The 22,753-nt window shown below is 40.0% G+C and overlaps 1 protein-coding gene across 8 annotated transcripts in view; it reads left to right on the top strand.

Moving 5' to 3' along the window:
* The first annotated feature begins 327 nt into the window (after positions 1–327).
* GOLM1 (golgi membrane protein 1) overlaps positions 328–22,753 on the top strand; it is a 55,360-nt gene continuing 32,934 nt past the window's right edge. Inside the window, exons 1-5 of one of the 8 annotated variants that reach the window (XM_077790052.2) lie at positions 328–481; positions 6,959–7,132; positions 9,628–9,807; positions 18,269–18,323; positions 19,283–19,385. In XM_077790052.2, the coding sequence (XP_077646178.2) occupies positions 7,004–7,132; positions 9,628–9,807; positions 18,269–18,323; positions 19,283–19,385 (467 nt within the window). In that variant the 5' untranslated portion in view covers positions 328–481; positions 6,959–7,003. The other 7 variants (XM_085567071.1, XM_085567069.1, XM_085567073.1 and 4 more) reach the window with 7 other exon arrangements.

The raw sequence follows: 22,753 nt of genomic DNA on the forward strand, positions 1-22,753 counted from the left end.
TGATTCTATCTAGATTGTGGAAACTTCAGCTGAGTTAATGACAACCATGGAATAATCACGTTGGCAAACTTCTTTTAAAATGAAGAAAATACCAGTATCATGCATTTGGCTGTCAAAAATAGGTATTGAAACAGTCTTCCTGAGTTTTCTGTCGCTCCGTCTCTGATTTCGGACACTCAGCTTTGCCTGCGTGCCGCTTTCCAGAAAATGAAGCGCCTGTGGTCAAGACAGGAAATCTGCGACTGGGCAGAAGCGCTGGCGAAGGAAGGGCTGTGCCGGAGCCACTCGGGCGCAGGGGCACAGGCCAGGACACACTCAGCTCTGCCCAGCGCAGGGCCGCCGGCGGGCGAGGGGCTGGGTGGGGCGGGGTGGGACCGTGCTGCGCCCGCCTCCTGCCGCCGCTCCGGCCGCGGGGGCCACGCCAGGCGGCGCGGCGTCCCTCGCCCTTCTGCTGGGGCGCTGCAGCCGGCGGCACGCCGAGGTGAGGCCGCCGGGCGGGGCGCGACGCTCGCCAGGCCGCGACTCTGCCGGCTGTGCCCCGCCGGGCGGGCCGGGCTGGGCTCGGCCGGCGGCGGTGGGGGACGAGCGGCGGCCCCGGCCCGGGGCGTGCGGGCGGCAGCCGGCCGCGGGGCGGTGAGGGGCGGTGAGGAGCATTGAGGAGCGGCAGCCGGCCGCGGGGCGGTGAGGGGCAGTGAGGAGCGGCAGCCGGCCGAGGGGCGGTGAGGAGCATTGAGGAGCAGTGAGGAGCGGCAGCCGGCCGCGGGGCGGTGAGGAGCAGTGAGGAGCACTGAGGAGCGGCAGCCGGCCGAGGGGCGGTGAGGAGCACTGAGGAGCGGCAGCCGGCCGAGGGGCGGCCCCGCGGGCTCCGTGCCGCGGGCACTTCCCGCTCGCCGCCGGCAGTGCTCGCAGAGGTACCGCGGCTTAGCTGGCGTGCTTGCCGGACGCTGATAGCGTTTTATTCTTTCTTCAGTTAGCCTTCCCTCTTAAGGGTCTTGAGCCGGAAACATTTGAATAATCGCAGCGGAGGTAGAAATAATAATATTAGAAATCAGTGCAGGTGTGAGATACCTCCTCCCGGCTACCTTTCGCGGGGAGGGCCGGACTCGGTGGCCTTCCGTGGTCTGTCGCAGCCAGGGCGGCGACCTGAGGTTGTTGAGTATCCTCCTCCCTCCCGAGCTAGCCCTGGCAGCCTGCTCCCTGCTGCTGCTCCCCGCGGGAAGGGCTCCCGCAGCTCAGGGCTCTGACTGACGGCTTTTGAACAGTTCCTGCCTCCAGAGGCCTTCCTGCCTCTGCCTGGAAAAGTGTTACCCCCGCCTCTTCAGAAATTTTGGTTCCGATGTTGGGTGCACAGTGGGCATTGTGTTTATCGCCCGCACGGGGAAAGTTTGCCTTATTTTACTCATTGATTCCCCTGTCAGCATGAAGATAGAAAAAGTTGATCAGGTTTTTAGAAAATCTTGTTCTTGAATTGATTTTTTTTGAATGGCCTTCCATCTTACATCTTAAGAGCACTTTGCTTTTAGAGAACTATTTATATAGTTGAAATTTTTTTTCACTCCTAGTGGAAGGTCTGCATGTTTTGCAGTCAAACCATATGTGTAGTTCAGTAGTGGTAGGGAAATGGTAGCAACTTACTGAGTTTTTCATCACATATCTAAACTTACTGTACTCTGTTTCATAATCTTCATTAATGATAAGTGGGTGCCCTATTAATTGTGAACTTAAGCTAGTTTATGTTGTATGGGAAAAATACCAGCAACAAAATACATGCATAAAAACAAGCAAGTACTTTGACTAACTCTTGAGGTAGTTCAAGTGTATAAGCTTGCTTGTTTAATTTTGGTTTTGTACACATTATTTTCAGTGGTAATACTATTATCTGAAAGTACACCTAGGCAACATGTCCAGGTATTCTAGAACATTTTGTCAGGATTCTGTTGGAATAGATAACTGTTTTAAACCTTTAGCTTCTGTTTTGCCCCATACCTGTTTTGGGATTTTTTTTAATCAGATAAAGGGCATTAAGGGTATTTGGTTATTAGCTTCTTGTAAAGTAGTAATTTGAAAGATGAGAGACTTCTTGAGCTGAAATATGATTAGTGAACAAGTTGTAACAGTGACTGTATCCTTGGACAGATAGTGCATTTTCAGGATTTTCGTAGTTTTCTGATCTGTTACTTCTATTTTAAAATGTGTTAGAAAAGGAAGACCTGACACCTGAATTGACTGTCAAATGGTTATTCCTGAGCAGGATAAGAGTGGAGTTGCTGAATGTGTTGTGGTGAAAATGCCCTTCCCTTCCTGTAAAAAATGTAGCTTGATAATTTTGGTGAATAGTGACTCTGTGACATTCATCCAAAGTATAGAAATTTGAGTAGCAGCTGTTGCTGAATGTTTCAGAGTGTTTTTTCTTTTATTTTTTTCCTGCAGTTTGTAAATCCCTGTGTAAGGCATATAGGAAGTTTGTGGTCAGCAGGTTTGAGTTCAGTGCACAAACTTTAAATCTCCAATGGAAAAATGTTTGCTTGACCTTTTTTGACTTGCAAATTTGAAAGGAAAAACCACCCTCAGACCGTGTTGCTGCAGAGGATGATAAGAAATCTGTATGCTCTGTTTTGAGACAGTGTACAGTTCCTTGAGCCCTGTGTACAGTCTGTGCAAGCAGAAAGCATAAAAGTTGCTGCTGGCTATAGCTGGTTCTCACCCTGGGGCTGTGAATAGTGGTACTTGTAAGTAACATCCTGCTGTGAGTAAGAACCAGCTGGATTTATCTTTCAGAGATAATCACTACTGTGTATTAACCATTTATAAAATGAAAACTGAAAGGTTTTGACTCCTTTTTTTCTGCACTCCATTTCCACCCACACAAAAAAATATTTATTTTTGGAAGACCAGACACAGAAATGTTTGCTCTCTGATTCACTATTTTAAGAATTACTTATTTTTCCAATTTCATTTAATTATTTTTTAAAATAAAACTCAAGTTCTAGTACCTTTTGGCATCTGATTTAGTTTGCTTTAGTTTTATCTGGGTATACCTAAGTAACTTGTCAATGGAGGTAGTTTTGATTAACTTGGTTGGTTAATACAATATGCTTTAATTCAAGCAATCAGACATAGGAATTGAATGACAGTATCTGAAAAAAACGCCAATGATTTCCTTCAGAAGCTCACTGGGAGGTTGGAAAGGAATTTGCAATAGGTGGGGAAAGCACCACTGTGGTAGGGACTCCCTTGACGGAGGAGGTCTCCCCATTCTGGTCCAGTCTGGCTGGGATGGGATTGTGATACCTCTGTGCTGTGCATTAGCCCTTAGGTCCTTGTTGAGGCTTTTTATTTTTCCTTTTTATGTCTCTTATCTCTGGTTTATGCAGGGGTTTTAGTGAGGCTTTGTACTTACTCAGAGTTGCAAGCACTCAGACCTCCAAGGAGCTGTGCCTTCACTTTTCAGTGGCTGCTTCAGCTGTGGCCTGTCTTTAGATGCGGCTCTGGCTTATACTGGCTTTGTACCATGCAGTATCTGGGTGATAGAGGAGGTGGTTGGTAGGCAGGTATGCTGGCAAGGGATAAGGGAACATTTTTCCTACACTGTATGCTGTGTGTCTATTGAATTTTTCACCTTTTCTAGGTATTTCTGCTCTTACAGAAGTACACAGAGCTGAATTCTGTGAGCAGAGAGACTTGGCTTTCTTTCTGGGAGTCTGAAATGCACCATTTTGTTTTGTCTTTACAACTAGAGTATTGGTCTTGAGGTTTGGTTGGCAACGTTGCTGCTTATCTGTAGTGGAAGATTGCTGGATACTAGATATCCTACTTCAGCTGAGTACAGTAAAAAGAAAGAATTGCTTACTGTGGGAAGTAAAAGTATGCTGTATGTTAATTTGCTTGAGTATCTCAGAGTCTAAAACATCTTCTCAATGAAGCTCCACTAGGCTGGAAAAACAGAAGGATGAAATCTTCTGTTCAGAAGCCAGGAATTTTACGAATATGCTTATTTTTACGTCTGCCATGGAGATGGTTGAATTTCATCTTCAGTAAAATTACTCTTTACCCATAAAATCAGAAACTTATTTTCAATCCAACTCGAATAACTGTGCCAGACCAGATGTTTCCTGGAAAACAGCACGTGCAAACAGATTTTCATGTAAATGTACTTATTGAGCTGATTTGCTTATCTGTCCTCCAAAATGCATGAGTATGCATATCCATGGCAGCAAGTTAAACAGTTTTTATTTTTTAAACTAATGAGAGAGGTAATATCAATATTGCAGGTGAGGTAAAGTTTTGGGTCTGCAGTACACGAACGGAAGATCCTTCTGTGTCTTTCATGCCTTTCCTCTTCCTTTTGCTTTTCCTTCTCTTGAGCATAAAAATATATTGCCAATTATATGAATGATTTAAGGATAAACAGCACTGCTCTTTTGTAGACAGAGCAGTGTACTGAAGTCAAACATGCTTTAGTGAAATCAACAATTATTTGCATGTTTGTTTTTTAACAGCTCAAAACAGCAGAAAAGGTGCTGATGCTGCCAGATTTGTCTACTATCCAGGTGTATTAGCATTTTTAGCTTAGTTTAAAGCACATATCTGTGCTTTAAGCTGCATGGTGAACTAATAATTATTTCTTTGAACAATATAGTTGCTTTATGTCTGAAAATTTTTTAGCTAGACATCTAGTCCCATATACTTATCTAGTAGATTACAGTGCAAGCTGTTACTGCTGATAATGTGAACTGTTTTCTCTATTTCTGACAGCTATGAGGAAAATACCAGTTATTTTATTCAAGTCACACTTAGAATGAATCACTGCATCTTGCAGTGCTACGTTTGTGGCTTTTCCATGAATTAATCACTGCATCTTGCAGTGCTACGTTTGTGGTTTTTCCATGTGTCAGGTGTACCTGCTAATACTCTTACAGCAAAGAACACGATACAGATGACTTCATAACGGGTTCTGACAGATCTTTTTTGAAATACAGTATTGTATTCTGGTATGCAAAAGTAAAATATATTCTCTTGTTCTTTGCAGAGATGGCAGTGCTAATTGTGCCCTTTGTCCTCTAATTTTTGCTACTTTAGAGATCTGGGGTTATTGTTTTTCAGGGATCATGTGTAAGACATGGTGGCTCTGTACTTCTCAGGTGCTTCTTTTAGGATGACACAGGAGGAAAATAGTCTGTGCAAGATGTGTGTGTTTCTGCAACTCATAGCTTTCTATGGGAAATTTGTGCATGTCTGTGTGTGTGTTTTAATTTATTGCATGTTAATTTTTTGCATTATAAGGAAAAAAAAAACAACATGATTCCTTTATTTGCCTTTGCTTCTTAGTGTTGATCTAACTTATCTGTGGGTGTCCACTGGAGCAGTGCTGCATGTGTCCCTTTGTGCCTTAACTGAGGTTTCCTTTAGGCAAGAAACTCAAGTTTCAGATAGAAGACTTCTTTGGATTGTTTTGTGGTGTGTGTATGTGTTTATGAAGAGGCAACGTTTTCAGGAAGCTACATTTTACTCTTATATCCTCTGTATGTTCCAACCCCAAATACAAATTAGGAAACTTTTCAAATAAGGATTTGAAACCTTCGTGAATCTGGCAGTATTGTGCACTGTCTACTAAGAAATTAGAAGATATAATCTATCTTGACTGCAGAGAGGGAATTTTGCAGAGAATGCATGTGGACACTTGAGGTATAGGTGAGCTGTTGAAGGACTTAAGTGCTGGACATACAGTAGAATTTGTATTTCTGGTACCTGCGAAGTGTTGGCATCACATTCTGCCCCTGTGTTTACAGTGTATGTTCACATGTAAGTCCTTTGAGAGTTGCTAACATTTATTAATTTGTAAAACATTGCCACCTGTGCATTGCAACAGTAGGGAAGAGGTTGCTTTGCTTAAAAGCATGTTCCTTGAGAGCTTGTAAAATACATTGCTAGTAAATGTACCCATTTGAGATTTAACTAGTGTCTTGTGATGCATGTGTATTTGCTGTCTACCTGGCCTTCTGTGCTTATTTTTGCTGTCTTTTGTCTGCAGGAGTGCAGAAGGAAAAAAAGTTAATCTCAGTTTACAAGGGAGCAATCTTCTACAAACTGAAGCCAAGATTCCCTGGAGTTTGAGGATTCATGAAGCTAGGTGCCATTTGGCTTATTAAGACCAGATTTCACCACATCATAAAATCAGTGTAGCCTATTTCAAAGAGAGTTGCAACTATCCTTTGCCCTGCCTATCTTTTAAGATGGTCTGTTTCAGAGAAATAACACAAATCTCAATAACAACTAGTAGTATTCCTGGTACTGCTAATTCATTATTTATTTTTTTGTAGGAGAAGAGAAAGCAGCTGAGGATCAAAATGGAGAACACCTAATGCAATGTAGCATTGAAATCATTTGAGTTTCTGCTCATGTTTGTATTAATTGTTATTTTTAGATTCTCCTTTAAATAATTTGGTTCAGTCTTATTTACATATTTATTTACAAGCTTGGGAACAAGAAGTTAGAATAGTGGTATCAGATGGAATAAGTTGAAACTGTCCAGTTTTAGAAAGTAAAGTGTGAGTTAGTCCTCAAACAGCAAGACTAAATTAATTTTTTTAGTAAATTAGTTTAAAAGCAGTCTATTCTCTAGCCCAGTGTTGTCTGTGTAGATTTTTTGGGTAGATGTATGGTAAAAGGATGGCTGGTTTGGTTTATTGCAGATTTTCATTATATTGTTAGGAGAATTCAAGACATCCCCCTCAAGAGGATGAAGCTTTATGTACAAGCTAATAGTGTGCGATGACCTTTCCTTGTCTTTTCCTTCAGATGGAAATATCTAGACAGGTCAACACTAATAATTTACCTTCCTTGCTGAGTGTAAACCTGTCAGCTCACAGCTGTTGTATTACTGCAAAGGAAGTTTCATCATGTGTATAAAATAGCTGTAGTTGGGGATGCAGTATAATGTGCCCTTTTTAATTTGCAGGTTTCCATACTTGCTGTGGTTCTCCGGATTTGTTCTTTTCTTGAAATGATAGGACTAGGAAACAGCTGTCGTGGGATGAAGTCTCCACCACTCCTCATGGCTGCACTTATGGCGTGCATAATTGTTTTGGGTTTCAATTACTGGGTTGCAAGTTCTCGCAGCATGGATCTGCAGGTAATGTTCCTTTTGCTCTGCATGTCACTTTGTACTTGTGCAAGTAGTAAACATAGTTCACAGAAGGATGATTCTCCCTCATGTGGCAAGTCAGGAACTTCAGCTTCTTGTTGGAATTCCACAGATTTTACAGTCGTTGCTTATCAGTAGTGGGGGAATAGATTGAATGCCTATTTGTACATGAGAGGAACCCAAAACTTGAACGCACCTACATGTGTGACACTTGTTACTTCTGCTCTCACAAAACATTCAGGTATCTTGTGCTGTTTCACATTAAAGATGTGACAAATGCCGTCTTCTGTTTTTTGTCCCCTCTCAACCTCCCAAATACCTCCAACTTCCTTGCCATCATGGCAGTACTCAAAGCAGAAAAGGCCTTGGCTTTTGCAAGCCCTACTCAGCAATAACAAAAATATCTTTGCTATCAACCCTGTGTTCATCACAAATCCAAAACAGTGCTCCATATCAGTCACTGTGAAGAAAATTAATTCTATCCCAGTCAAAACTAACAGACGGATATTCCTAGATTTGTCTTTGTACATGACCTATAACATTGTATGCATAACGTACAAAGAAATCTGGGTTGTTCAGAAACAAAATCTGAATTTGTGTTTCTTAGTGACCTTTCTGAAGAAGGACATACAAGTCACATGTAATAATTACCTTATCTGATGATAATGATATTTTTCTGATGATAATTATATTTTTGTGGCCATTGAGCTTGGGTTTTAATCCTTTCTGTACCATTTGTTCTAATGTAGGGTATGTGAGTCAAGTTTCTGGTTTGTGACAATCTCTGCAGGACAGTCCTTTTTTTTTCACTCTTTTTTCTTTTTTTAGATTTTCTTTTGTTATTCTTTTAACAAACTGACCTAAAAACTAACATGTTTATTAAACGTGGCTCATGAGAGATCCTTTCCAGTTTATCTAGTGAATTTGCATGCTCTTCGTAACTGAGCCAAATTTTCATACTGAGTGGACAGCTGAAGGAGTGGAATTCCTGTTTCCCCCCAGAACAGGCACTGTTCAAACAGGGCACTTTTATCTGGCTGTGCAGTAAAGCATATGTCTTATGACTTCTGCGACCCTGGTCATCCCTTGCTTTCCCTTCAGTCAGTGGCCTTAGCATGGTGGCTACCAGTGTGTAGTAACTGTCAGCATTGGTGAAGTGTTGCTGCACAGCCATGAAGCAGCTGATAGTGAGAAAAATATGCCACCATCCCAGTTTTTCTTGGTCTCAGTAACCTAGAGACATGAGGTCCTATGCCATCTTATACATTTCTCCTAAAGTTAGCCTGAAAATTACTTCGCTTTGGCATGGTCACACACTCTGAATGGATGAAAAGCATAGCTGAACATGGATGGAGCTTCTAAAGCACTTTGTAGGCCCATTTGTTTGTTGGCAAGACTTTGCAGCTGTTATAACTGAAATGGAAGGAGTGTTTTTCCTTGCTATTCCAGCTAAACTGCAAGTAATTTTCCTGGTTTTTTTTCCTCTGGCTCCTCTGCCTTTTCTTTCTTTCTGTGGCAGAGAGGCAGGGTGGGTGGGACATGGCATGCTACATACTGTGGTGTAAGAAGATTTGGTACATTTTCTTGGAGTCTTGGAAAATGCACAGTTTTTATTATATCTAATTTTTAGTCCACCTGGAATCACCAGATTTTTTTTCATGTAGGTGGATTCTGTTGATATCCCCAGTCCCCTGCGTGTTTTTGTATTCTTAGTTGCTGCTGAAGAACAATTTTAATCCAAAATGTTTAGAAACAATGTCCTGCAAAACTAAATTGGTACTTACAAAAAAGAAGTCGCGGTGGAGGAGAAAAGAATGTGGAAGCATCAGGCTTGATTCCTTAGCTTATGTCTCTGTCTATGTATGTACAGGATGTGATGGTGTTGAATTTTCTTCTGACTGTAGCTGCTCTTTGAACAGTCAAGAGGAATGATGATTTTCTGTTTATGAATGAATTTTTCTCATGTATGTCTTTGTATAATAGCCATATGTGAATTGTTCATGGAAAAGTTGGGCAGTGTTGTCCTCCCTCTATCTTTTCTAGCTCTTCCAGGAAATTAGATTGATTTGAGAGCTGAATTTTCACACTGAGTTAGTTTGGGGTCAACACTGAGAAGTGTAGAGCTGTCAGACTGGTTGGGCTAAATTGAAAAAATTGTTTGTCCTTGTACTTCAGAAAGATGGTAGTCTCTAATCTTTTTTATGTTTATGTTTTGGGGTTCTTTTTAAGCTCAAGTACTGAGCTTTTCATTTTTCTAATCTTTAACAGAAATTTTACAGTCTCTTCTGCACACTCCTGTTAATTTACGTAAAACTAGAGAGGTGTGTGTGTGTATGTATGAGTAGTATCCCTGGCTGATGCAGGACTTCCATGATATCCGCATTGTTAGCGCTGTAAAATTTACTATTCCTTGAATATACTGGACAAGAGTCTGGCAAGGGGGAAGCATCTCTGCTTGCTTTGGCTAATCTGCTCTTTTTCAGGGTCGAGTCATGGATCTGGAAGTCAAAGTCCGCAGGGCGGCAGCAGAGAGGGGTGCTGTGGAGCAAAAAAAGAATGAATTCCAAGGGGAGCTAGAGAAGCAGCAACAGCAGATTGACAAAATCCAGTCCTTGCACAACTTTCAGATGGAAAATGCCAACAGAGTACATCAGGAAGAGAAGGTAGGGCTTTTCCGAGCCACGGTTTTCTGTGAGACTGTGGTTTACAAAGACACACTCTGCAATGGGAAGTGCTAATCACATGTTGCAGCTTATAGTCAATGCTGGTGCGGCAAAACATTTTATATTGTGTAATATTGAGTAAATGGACCTTGAATGGACATTTTAGCATTTGTTTTATATTTTTTAAATAATAGAAGCTGCAAGTTGCAAGTTTATTCAGAAGTTCTGAATAAAACTGTTATCTCTTATAAATCATTACCATACTTGAATTGTACCTTCACTTTTTTCCTGTATACTAATGTTTTAATAATTAAGAAAAAGAAGATGCACCAAGAGATATATTCCCAAGTATATTTGTAAGCATAAGTGTTTGGCGTTTATTTCTAAATGCATTACAAATTTTATGGCATCTTGGGTTTCTGCCTCCAAAACTCAATGGTATTGGGAAGATACGAGAATTTGAGACTTCCATGGCAGTGCTCCTGACAGTTCAACTTCACCAGGGGGATGGTATTCCTTTGTGAAGAATGTGAACAAAGCTACTTAAAATAGCAGTGTGTATGATTTCTGCTGTGTAATATTTTGCAAAATGGTTTGCTGTGTATTTTCCTTGTGTTGCTGATACTGCTTTGATTGCAGTTGTTAGTAATATCACTTTTCTCCCTATTAGCAGAAGTATTTAGTTGAGACTATTCAAATGCTCCTCCCATAGTCTCTATACTGAAGTTTATAAATCAGCTTTCCGGCACTATTACATTCAACAGTCTGAACAGTCACGTCTTGATGGTAATATGTACTCTTCAGGTAGCAGGTTTGCTGTGCAGGAATGGTTTGCTCCTCAAAATGTGTTGCCTGAGAAAAATATCACCAGATTAATCTTTGAAGAACTTAGAGGAACAAAAATTGAGTAAAAATGGAAGGTAGTAGGTGCACATCAATGTCATATATCATTAGTTTATTTTGAAATAATCTTTACCCCTGGTCTTCAGGGAAATAGTAAATCAATTCTTTCTGTGTCTTTTGAGACAAACACGTATCCTTGATAATTTCTCTCTTTCTGTTCATTCTTTGCATATACTTTAAAAAATATGAGGTATGGTTTGTCTGTTTATTTTTTAATGTGTGCATTTTTTAAAAAGATATCTCAGAATATTCAGATAGGATTCAAGTGAGTAATCAATCCTGTCACTTCTGCCTTCTATTATTGGATGTTGCTACTGAATGCTGTTGCATTTTCTTGCTTTCTGCTTCAGTCCTACAGGGAGTGAAAATACATGCATGAGCAGAAAAAATAAAATTCAAAGGTAAGAAAAGGGCAAATGTAATGGAGTATTATGCTTCCTTTCTATAAATAGACATTGCCAGAGTTACTAAAAGGCACTGAAAGGGCTGCCAGAGAGTTTTCAGCACAGGCTAGCAAGAGGGGCAGATGTTGAGAGATGGTGACAGGACCTCATCCAGGAGTTTTAAGGGAGCTTAATGAATTAAATATTGCTTCTGCCAAGCATGATATGCCATCTTTTCGATTCAAAAAGACATTAATTGAGTGGTAGGTGGCAGCACACAATCTACTTTCCTTGTGGTGTTTTTGAGTCTAGTGGACATATAGGAACTGTTCATAAAATGTGGCATCCATGCCCAGAGAAGTAGTGCTAAGTATTTTACAGAACTAGAACTGTTGGACATGGGGTGGAATATGGTGTCTGGGGAAGAGTCAGTGTGGCTTCTGAAAAAGAAAGTCGTTCTTCTGAAGTATCTTGAAGCTTTCTCCTGAAAGAGTTGGTGATAAAGATGAGGGAGACAAGTGAACACATTCAATACTCCTGAAGTTGAAGCGGCTTGTAGAGATATTATACAGCCATGTGGTAAGAGTGGTATTGCAAGGGTGAATGACAAGGCAAAAGTTACAAAGCAGCTTAGAAATACACTTGGTTAATTGTTGTACTGTGGGAGAATCACCAGTGGAGTTTTGAAGTGCTGCAAAAGATAACAGAGAAGAGAACAAAGGTCACCAAAGCTGTGCAGTAGTTTCTCTACAGGAATCCAGAGTGTGGTTTACAGGCTGGACAAAAGTCAGCAGAGGAGAGCCATCACAGTCATCTCCAGGATTCCAAATGGTACAGATAATGTTTGTGGCTGGGAGAGGGAAGGTAGGGTTGTCCTGCATTCACTGATGTGCTTCAAATGACATCATCAAGTTGTATTTCAGACTGAGCAGAAGGTAGTGCTCTTCAGGCAATAGGTGGTGAAGCTTCAAGTGCATGGCAACCATAATACCAATAATACTAGTTACAGTGGGTCTATGTAGGTTAAGGAGCAACTGAATGACCTTGGGCAAACGCCTAAGCCACTACCTAGGTGTTTTTCTATTTCCACATGTTCCTCAGACAGAAGAAGCTGCTGCTTGGAAAATACTGTGCTTTATGGCTGCCTTCGAATTCATTTGGCATTTCAGTGTTAGAGGTGGGATGCTGGGAAAGGTGGCTTTTGAGGCCAATGAATTTGAAATTCCTGCCTCCTTAATGCTCTTTCCTCTGTCACCCTAAAATAGAGTTGTTCAGTTTGTTTCAAAGCTTGCTTTGAAATCATGGGAAGTGATACCCTAGGGAAGTGGTGCATTGGACTAATTTCCTGAATTCTGCATTTTGTGGCTGAAGAAGAGCATGTGTCTCACTCAGGAGCCTGAAGTGGTAGGGTGAACATGTATGTGCCTGTGCACCATTTTGCATCAAATTCAAAATTTGATTTTCTTGTGACACACAAGCAAATACCCTGCAGAGATGCTGTTTGTTTTCCAGCTCTAGTTTAAGAGTAGGGAGAGCTGTTTTGCTGGAAAGCCATGCATTTGTCAAAAGAAGACATCAGCCAAACTGGTATGGATTCATCCACTATAATGATGTGGTGGCAGGGAAGAGAGGGAAAGCTTAATTCTCCTCACTAATGACCTTTATTGGAAGAAGCTGTCTGGGATCAGAGGTTATCTTACAGAGGGATGTCAAATATAAGGTGTAACCATGTATAGATGTGTTTTGTATGATCATATCTTGTGTATACAAGTTATGAAGGTATATACAGGATAGATACATATAAATCCCGGGTGTCTGCAGGCTCTCTGTCTCTTTTCCCTCTAGGTTGGGGGCGGGGGGGACACAAAGACATCTCAGACATTCTCCACCCTTCCGTCCGCAGGAACTGGCCCAGCTTGGTTCCCGATCCTTCACCCCCTGGCCTACCTTCTCAGGCCACATGGCTTTTCCCCTCCCCCACCCAGCTCATGGCTGGGCAGGGGAGGTTTGCACTCTCCACTGACCGGAACCAAAACAAAGTGAGTTCTCCTGGGAATTCTGCTTTTAATCCCTCTGTGTTCTCAGAGACGTGTCCACCTTCAATTGGTCACCCCAAGTGTCAGTATCCAAACCTGACCCCTGACTGGACTGACCCCTGACTGGACTGACCTCTTCCTTCTAAGAAAATTCTTTTCCTATGTCAAACCACGACAGTAGGAAGGAAAAAAAAAAAAGGATGGTCTGAGGCTGGCTGAACTAGAGAGAAGGAATATAGAGTATAGTTTGAAGTTAATACCTCTTCACAGCTAAATGAATGTACGAAAAGTTAGAAGGTGCATTAGATATACCTGTGGAAGTTTTATATTAATATTCTCATATCATATGATTTTGCTTTGCTTACATTGGGTTACTGAAGGTGATAATCCTGAAACGACCTGACTAGATTGTCCTCACATTAGCTGTTTGGGTTTTAGTTAAATGTAAAGTGAAGGAAAGTGAGTAAAGTGAAGTGAAAGTCCTGTCATTTTACGGGGCTTTTTTTCTCCGGTCTACTTGCTGTTGCCTAGTACCTGTAAAAGTAATTTTGTGTTCATGTGTATCAAATACCATCCTCTTGTGCTTAAACTTTAAGAAACTAACTTGGCAATTTTGGTGGTTTTGAAGACAGCGCTGCATCATGTGATATGTCCTTGTGTCCTCTGTGACAAAACAGAATCTAGATTGCTTTGAGCACAGGCTGTGAAGCAAGATCTTTGGCAGAACCACTCTGTAGAAACAGGTTGGTTTTTTCTGGTCTGAGTTTTATTGGATGCATGGGGTGTTCGTTTGTTTGGTTGGGTGGTTTTTGTTTGGGGTTCCTTTGTTGATTGGGTAGGTTTTTTATGTTTATTGAGGAAAAGTGCAGTTTCAGAATGGAATTCCATTTATTGAGAAATAGATTTCAATTAATAATATCTCCTCCATTTTGAGCTTGAAATTTGTTGTAAGGCTTACTTAATTGATGTGCCTCCACTGAACTATACATGAGTGTGCAACACAATGATCAACCTTAAAGAGAAATACTTCCTTAAAAACCTTATTTATGAACTTTTCCCCTGCACACTATTATGTATTTTAGCTGTTAGTCTCTTGGCCTGGAAGCAAAAAACCTTTTTGTGGCAAGTTCTCATGTTTTAACACCAGCTGGTGTCTAAATATCATGCAGACTTTTAGTCACTTCCCACATCTTATGCTAGATTTTTGAAGAAAACTCTGTGTTGAGATAAGAACACTTTGATAACTGAGATGAATAAAACCCAAGAGAAACAAGACATACACAATCCAATTGCTCAGCACCTGCTGTCTGATGCCCAACTGTTGTGATGCACTAAATAGCTTATTTAGTTGTTGTTTTGCACTGGGTGATCGGGAATTTGCACTGAGTAGTTTTTATATTGCACCATGAAGTTTATGTCACATTGGTCTATTCCACACACCTTTCCCCTCCCCGCTAAGCCTCAGGTGTGGTGGTCTCTCCCTGACCTGCTCTCCGTCCCCCTCTCCTCACCTGTGTCCCATTGGATGTGGCTTCCTGGTTTTGCCCTACCCTTTTTCCCTGGGCTCAAAACCCCCCTGGACTTCGGTCTCTTTCTTTCTACCTGATGCCACCAAACACCTCGGTCTGTTACCCCCTGAGGCATCACCTGGATCCAAGGTGGCTTCTAATAATAAACAGGCTTTGAGTCCCAAAGAGGAGAGGATTCCTACAGTCCCCCAGCAGCTATTGATGCCTCCTGGCCAGCTCCCCGACTTTATGTCCCAGTGTTCTGTGGTAAGGAATGTCCCTTTGGCCAGATTGGGATACCTGACAGAGCTTCCTTCAGATTTCTTGTGCACCTGCTGGCTGGCAGGGCATAGAAAATGGGCAAATCCTTGCCTTAGTGTAAGCACCACCGAGCAGTAACTAAAACATCAATGTGTTGCCAGCATTATTCTCATATTAATGCCAGAGTAGTGGTGGGGAGTTGCGGGAGCATGCAAGACAGAACCACTCTTTCTCTTTGCTGGAAGGACTTAAATCAGTTTGAATTAATAATGAAATGAGTGCCCTGCTTTTCCCTGATGTATTATAAAGTCTGTTTTTGCATGTATGAATCTTGCCTTCCCATCTTGCTTTATTCACAGTTTGTGGTATTCTTACCAGATGAGTTACTGATCCTGTGGCTTATCATTGTCTCCTTTGTGCTATATTTGTGTATGCAAAGCCCCTTTTTTCTTAAGTTTTAGTGTTTATGCTTATCAAACTATTTGCTTTCTTTCTTTTGTTGCAATTATGCTTTTATATACATGCTCATTATGCTTTTACATACACCACATACAGTGAGTGTTAGAAAGGATGTATGTCACTTCAGTGTGCTTGGGTTAGCTTGGTTCTTGATAGTAGCAAATGCTGGAGAAGTTATTGTAGTAATTCCTCCAGGGAATATGTGTATGGAAAATACTGTTTGACATTATTCAGATCAAATGCATTTACATAGTCCAAAGTATGTGCTCAAAACAAATACTTCAAATAATTTATCTCAAAGCTTCCTCATGCATATTTCTCCATTTTGTTTTATTATTTTTAAACAGTAACTTTATGTTTCATAAGTGGAATAATACTTATGTAGACATGTACTGTGGTGAATAATAAACAAGTCTTTGGCTGTATCATTTAAAAATTTGCTGAACAGCTGGAACAATTTGTTTCCCACACTACTGGTGAAAATGTGACTTCTGAGTTTTGATGTCTGAAGCATTGTCTGTCCACAGCATTGTCTCCAGTCAAAAGACTTGGTTTTTTCCTCTTTGGTAGTCATAAGGACTTCTGTGCAAACATGTTTACAAATAGAATAAGCTGGTTCAGTATTACAGATTTAATATATCACAGAATATCAGATTTTGATACAGTGACAGGTTGATTTTAAAAGTTGGTTTTTTTGCTCCTGGGGATTAAAGCTATTGTTTAGTGGGCTAAATGAAGTTTAAAATGTGAGATTCTTTCTAGAACTGAATATTGGCATGTGTCTTTTGAGTACTTCCCAGCAGTTTTCATTCTTGATCTGCATAAAACCCCAAAAGTAAGTAATGTTTGCTTAATTTACAGCCACAAGGTGAAAATTAGTTAACACTTGAATGATAGGAGGAAGAATGGAAGACTTCATGTTATTGACTTAGTCAGATTGTAAGCTGGCAGTTGCAGTACTGTGCTGTAAATTATTAAAGAGTAGATCCTGCTCAAGTTAAACAGCTAACTAGGATTTAACAGGCTTTTTCCTGGACTGTTGCCCACACATTCAAGGAGATAGGTGTGGCATTGCCAAAAGACAGTTTTATATGCAAGCCATAAAGACCAAGGCAGATTTCTTTTTTTTCCCTGTTGTGATTCAAAGAGACTTTTTTTAATGTGGGAAGTAATTTTTTTTTACATCAGCTAATCACAATTATTATTGTCCTAATGTACAAAACATGTAACACTTTTATATTTTACTGTCACATAAATGACACCTGGCATTTAGGTGTCTCAGGATGCTTCCACCCCATTCTTTCCCACTCTTCCCCCTTCCCCCCCCCAAGTAAATAGAACCAAAATCAACAAAGCCCCACAAAAAACTGTAATAACATACAATTATAAATTGCTCTATCATACTGATTTTTCTAATCCACTGACAGTTTCTGATAATGGCCAATGCTGTGTTATCTTGAAGGTGACAATCCTGAAACAACCTGACTACATTGTCCACACATTAGTCTAACTTGGAGTTTCCAGTAAAACATTAATTTCCTTTCCCCAATAAATCAGTGAAAACAAATTAATTTCTTATTTACCTATTCTATGAGAAAGGGGAGGGAGAGATGTTAAACAATCTTACATATAAGTTGTTACTGTTTTTTGAGTTTCTTTTTACTTGAGCATGATGAGTTCTTTTCGCGAGGTTTCACAGTGGTGTTCAGAAAACAGCTGTACATATAGAATGGTGTAGAAAGACTTAGCAACAGCTGAACGACCACTTCTGTGAAGTATGACTCTTTTAAATGGTCATTCAAAGACAAATTACTACTTCGCCGGGTGCTATTCTGCTCAGATTTATTGAACACTACACTCACATAATCAGCTGGCCCTTATTACTGTAGTCTTGGGAACAACAACAACAATGCTGTCAGTGTTTCAGGGTGACTTGGGTAGACAGAGTGGATGCTGTTTCTTTTTTGGGTGTGGACATACACACACAACAGTACTAGAACATAAACTTTGGGAAACAGGGGAGTTGATTTTCTGGGACCCTTGAAGAACCCTGAAGTTTCCCAGGACAAGGATAATAAGGGAACTGACAATGAAACCTGAGAAATAGCTTCCTAAGATTGGACTGGATAATTTCTGAAGAGTCAGTGGATGTCTTTTTTGTATTCTTAAGAACTTTTCTGCATCAGACTTGCTAAATTTATGTCAGGAGTTATCCCGACATCTGTCTCAAAAGAATAATTTTACTTAGCTGTGACTTGATGCAGTTTTCAGGAGTTCTGAAAATGTGTGTATATGAAATGGTAGATGGAGATTGATTAAAGAATCGATAAAATGTGTTACATTCTTCTTTATTCTTATGGGATAACAAAGGAGTGGAAGAAGGCCACTCCAACATGAAAGCAATCAAGAAGATAGGTAGAAAAGGGATACAATGCAAGGTTTTCACATTGCCTTCATGGAGTTGCTTTATACTGAATGATTAATGCTTCTGTAGCTTATCTTTGCATGCCTGAATGCAGGTGCATTGATTCCTGAGTGAGAAGGTAGTTGATAGTGAGCTGTGATGTTGTATTCTTCCTTTAAGAGAGATAAATACAGCAAGTCTGACTCCAGTTGTGAGATGCAGTTAGAATAAAGTGACAGCCAATTTTAGTATCTATAAATTCCTTTAAATTCTTCATATTTTCATATCTTTCCCCACTCTCCTATACTGGAAAATCTGGGTTAAAATGAGTATTTGTTGTTGTCAATAGGAAATCTCTAAAGCAGCTAAAAGGTGTTGTTCAACTGTGACACTGTCACAACTGTGACACACAAAAAGTAGATCGTGTTACAAGTGCTTTGATAGGTGTTGTTTATAATGGTAATGCAGGTCCTTTGCAATTAAAACACTTTGTTCTGCTTCTTTCAGGCAATGCTGATGAGTAACATCACTGTAAATGATCGATTGATTCAGAGTTTACGAGGTATGTTTTGGTACCTCTGTGACTCTCTTGTATTGATTTTTAGGCCCCTGTTTTTATGACTTGAATTTTTCTGCCGCCTTTTGAGAATGCTGCCTTTCTTCAAGTCAGCAGTTACATGAGCTGCCATGACTTAGATACCTCATCTGCATAGCTCCAGTTAAGTGTCAGACTAATCTGCCTCAATAGTAGGAGGATTTGTCCATGTTGTGCTTGATGTGGTACTCTTGATATAATATGAATAGAACTAAGTTAATACATTTTTTCTTCATTTTACCTGGCGACATACTCTTGCATTCTTCCCTGAGGCGTGGGGTTATGCATTTTAGCACCAGAGTAGTTCACAAATCCTATATTAAATAAAAAAAGTAAGTCTAATTAATTACTATTCATGTTAGTGTTTCAAAATTGTTAGTAATGTATTCTGAAGGTACTTGGGAATGAATCCTATAAAGAAGTAAGTATGTCGTGGTATTGTCTTCTGGTGCCCTCCCACAGAGGTTTCTCTCAGAAATAAAACTAAATCATAAATGCCTCTGTTGCTAAGAAACGTGGGTATAAATTGCATATTATTCAGGGAAGTGTTCCAAGCTTGTCTGTATATGACTGATAAATGTGAATGCTATTTCATATTGTGTTCTGATTATGATTTCACAGACATAAAGATTTTCCAGACTGCAACCTAGCAGGGTTTGCAAATCAGTTCTGTGTATTCTATAGGAGGAAAAGTAGGTAAAAATATGTATTATACTGTTTTGCCAATATATTATGCTGAGAGGTTATTCTTACCAGATCCCATGCACCCTTGTTGAATAAATTCAACAATTATATATGCATTTGTGTATGAAATGCAGTTTGCATGACAGATGAATTAATTTAGCATTGTTGTTATAGATTTGTTTCTTGATGTTTCTGGTTTAGAATCTGTACATATATCTGTATTTTAATCCTGCTTTGACCAGAACACTTGAAAGAGTTACAGACGGAGTATGGAAAGCTACAGCTGGATGTTTACTGGTTTCAGAAGAATCAGACTAACCTTCAGAGGAAGTTCTCATATGATCTGTAAGTATGTTCTTTAGGAAAGATGATTTCCCAAATTATAGGTGACTTGGTTATAACCCTTGTGTTAGCTCTGTTAGTAAATACACGTTTTTAAAGAGAAGGTAACATCTGACTCACCTAAAATTGCTCACAGTTGATCTTGGAGAGGAGCATTAACTTTCCAGCGTTTTTTATCTCTGTGCCCAGATACTTCTTGATGTTCCTTCTATTGCAAGAGGATAAAGGTAGCAATATTATCACATAAGAATTGTGTGGGGGAAATTGAAACATGAAGAGGGTAAACTGTGAAGTTTGAATTAAGATAGGGAAATACCTGATGAGAAGAATATGTACCTTATTGATCTGACAGAGGTCTTGGGAATTTCTTGTACCATCAGACTCATGTGTTCTGCTTTGCATGACATACCTAGTCATGGCTTTTTCTTGAGATTTCCCACTGAATTTTAAAGCATGGATAACTGAACAAAAGTACTTACAGTACTTTTAGTATCCTTACACTAAATACACATTTCTGGTATTTCTATTCTTCCCATTTCTTTCTGCTCAGTAATATTCTTGTTTCTTCTACCTCCCTTCACAATATGTAGTATCTTCCCCTTGTGCATAGGTATAAAAAAGCAATAGAATTTTCTGTTTGCATGTTCTCATAATTATGTTCCATCAAGAATGTAATTATTGTAGTGATAGGTATTCTTTCAGCAGCCTTTTTTTTCCCACCTTAGAATTAAAGATTAATGTTAGTGATACTTCCTGATTACAAGTTCGTTCTGACCTTTTGTTTTTGATTATTACTCATGTAATAAAAATGACCTAGATATATTATATTATTGGAGAATTTAGGATTTCTAATAGAAAAGTAGAAGGAAGTTGGAAACTTTAGTTTGTACCTGCCTTTCAATAAAAGAGTTTCTTGTGTGTTAAGTGGCCTTTTCCCCGTCTGTGTTTGTAGTGTACCATGGTTGTTAAGCAGTCTGTTGGCTGTTTAGTTAAATGACAGACCAGAGACCCTGTTGATAGTTCTGCACTAATGGGTGAATATGTTTTCCAGTGTCTTCTTCTAAGTGTGAGATCAGCAGGAACAAATAGATCTGTATATAGCACAAATATATCTATCTGCTGGACGGTAATGCTCCACATGAGAGGTGTACCTGTTAAGCAGTGGTTTGATATACACATGCAGGGAAGTGAAACATGACAAATGTATTTAGTCTGGCTTAGGAAAACTTAGAGGTTTATCAGCCATGTCTGGTGACGTGTTTACAAGCATGGTTCTGTTGAGGAAATCCCTGACAGAGCACCCCTGCTTGTGGTACCATAAAGAATCCCTCTTTGTTTAACAGAGGAAGGTTGTTGTCAGACAACAAAGTCTGTACTGGCTCAAGGTGAAGAGCTAAGCATGACACAGTGGTAAAGATGGGTTTACTTTTATAAGGCTAAGTGTAGAGATAGGTGTGGTAAATCAGCCACGTGGTAGTTGAACTGGGACTCAGCTGATCTCCTTGTGGTTGGTCTTGAGGCAGGTGCACCATTTCCTGCAGAGCCTCCATGTAAAGACAGTTATCTCAGCCAAGGAGCAGCACTGTCTTCATTAGCTTTGCTGCAAAATATTTAAAGGTTCATTTTCTATTTCTAGACTCTTTTCCTAAGAGTACAAGTGAGGAAAACAAACTTGGACTTAAATTTTCATAAATTAATCTATAGCTTTGGTACTGTGCAGTGTTCACACAGTTCTAGCAGGAACATGTATTTTTAAAACATTGCTTCTTGTGTACCTTTAGGGAGGATGTTGGAATGTTAATATTTCTCTGCTAAACTAATTTACACAACTAACATTATATTGTGTTTAGGTAATTGCAGAAATGGATATTTGATGGTGCTTGGCTACATATATTCCTCTTTGCTATATGCTCACTTAATACTGTCACTTTAAATGCTTACAAACAGCCTTTCCCCAATGTGATTGTGGACTTGGAAAAATAAGAATTATTAGAAAGACTCCAAATGTTATTTTTAATCTGTCTTCCTTCCTCCCCTCCCAAATAGGAATAAATTACTGTGTTGCCACTCTGTTCATCTGTCTTGCCAGGAAGGGGCATTAGACCTGATTATGTGCTTCTTCCTTTTACCTGGATTTGCATAGATGAAGGTTTTGCATCTTAGGTATCAAGTATACTATGCCCAGTGCAAAATAGACCATATAATTTGTATAAAATGAATTAAAATGTTATAAAAATATGACAGAAGTCAAAAGTCTTTTTCAAATGGCACATTGTAAATCACTCTTTTTAAACATTCTGTTACTATTCTGCAGAAGACAGTGGTAAAAGCAGTTGTGCATATGCAATGCATAAGAACAAAGTCTGTGATCTTAGAAGAAAAAAAATATCATTGTTTCTTCTTGTACACGAGCCTTGAAGTTTCATCTTAGCATTGTTTTGGAATAAGCTTAGTGTTTTCCATGCAGAAGTCAGCAGGAGCTATCTGGCCTTACTGGTGTTGTGTGCAAAAGGAGTGTGCATTCCTCAGCAGTTGACTTCACAATGTAACCTTGGTGTACACTGTGCCCAGTGCTGTCTGGTCATGGTTAGAGCTTCTTCAGCAAAGGCTCACTGGCACACTGACCCTTCTCTTCTGCAGCAGCCAGAGGGAAACAGAAGCTTCTGGACTCATCTTTTGAAATTGTTATTGAATATATTCCAGTATTCGAATCCATTTTTGTTCCTAAGAGCTTTGTTTGTTACATAACTGCGTCTTTAGAAATCTCACTGTGTGTAAAAATCTGAAAATTAGTGTGGTATTTGCAGGTCTGACAAGTGCAATAGTAATCTCTTTTGGTAGAGTTGAAAGGAAGATGGTAGATGCTTCTGGAGAACAAAGGTACTCTGTTTTCCCATGCTGAGAATATGCAAATCCAGCAGCCTGGAGAGGGAGAGGCTGCACATCTGTTCCTGTGCATGTAGAGCACATCTGTACATGGCTGAGTATGCAGAACACAGAGCACATGAAGCATGAGCACACACAACATTCTCCTGAAAGTGAGTGTCTGCTAGTGCAAAACATGTTCTTGTGTTGGTCTAGATGGGCTGTCCCTCCTTACGAATTTGTAGTTTGGGCTTTTCTCCACCTTTGTGCCTCTGTGCTCCTTTAGGCTTTTGGAGATGATCCTTGGATGGGCTGGTGGCTCCCTTGATGAGCCTTGGAGCAGTTGGGGAGGGTGTTATTTGCACTCCTTGGTGTGTGCACAAGTGAGCTCTGTGTCATGGAATTAAGCTGTGTAGTGAAGGAGAAAATGTACCACAGAGACTGAATTTAAGAACATTAGTTTTGCATATTTGAAATGTCATGGTGATGGGATGAGGTGGAGAAAC

Source organism: Lonchura striata, chromosome Z, assembly GCF_050655825.1.
Source record: "Lonchura striata isolate lonStrDom1 chromosome Z, ASM5065582v1, whole genome shotgun sequence".
NCBI classification, from domain to species: Eukaryota; Metazoa; Chordata; class Aves; order Passeriformes; family Estrildidae; genus Lonchura; species Lonchura striata.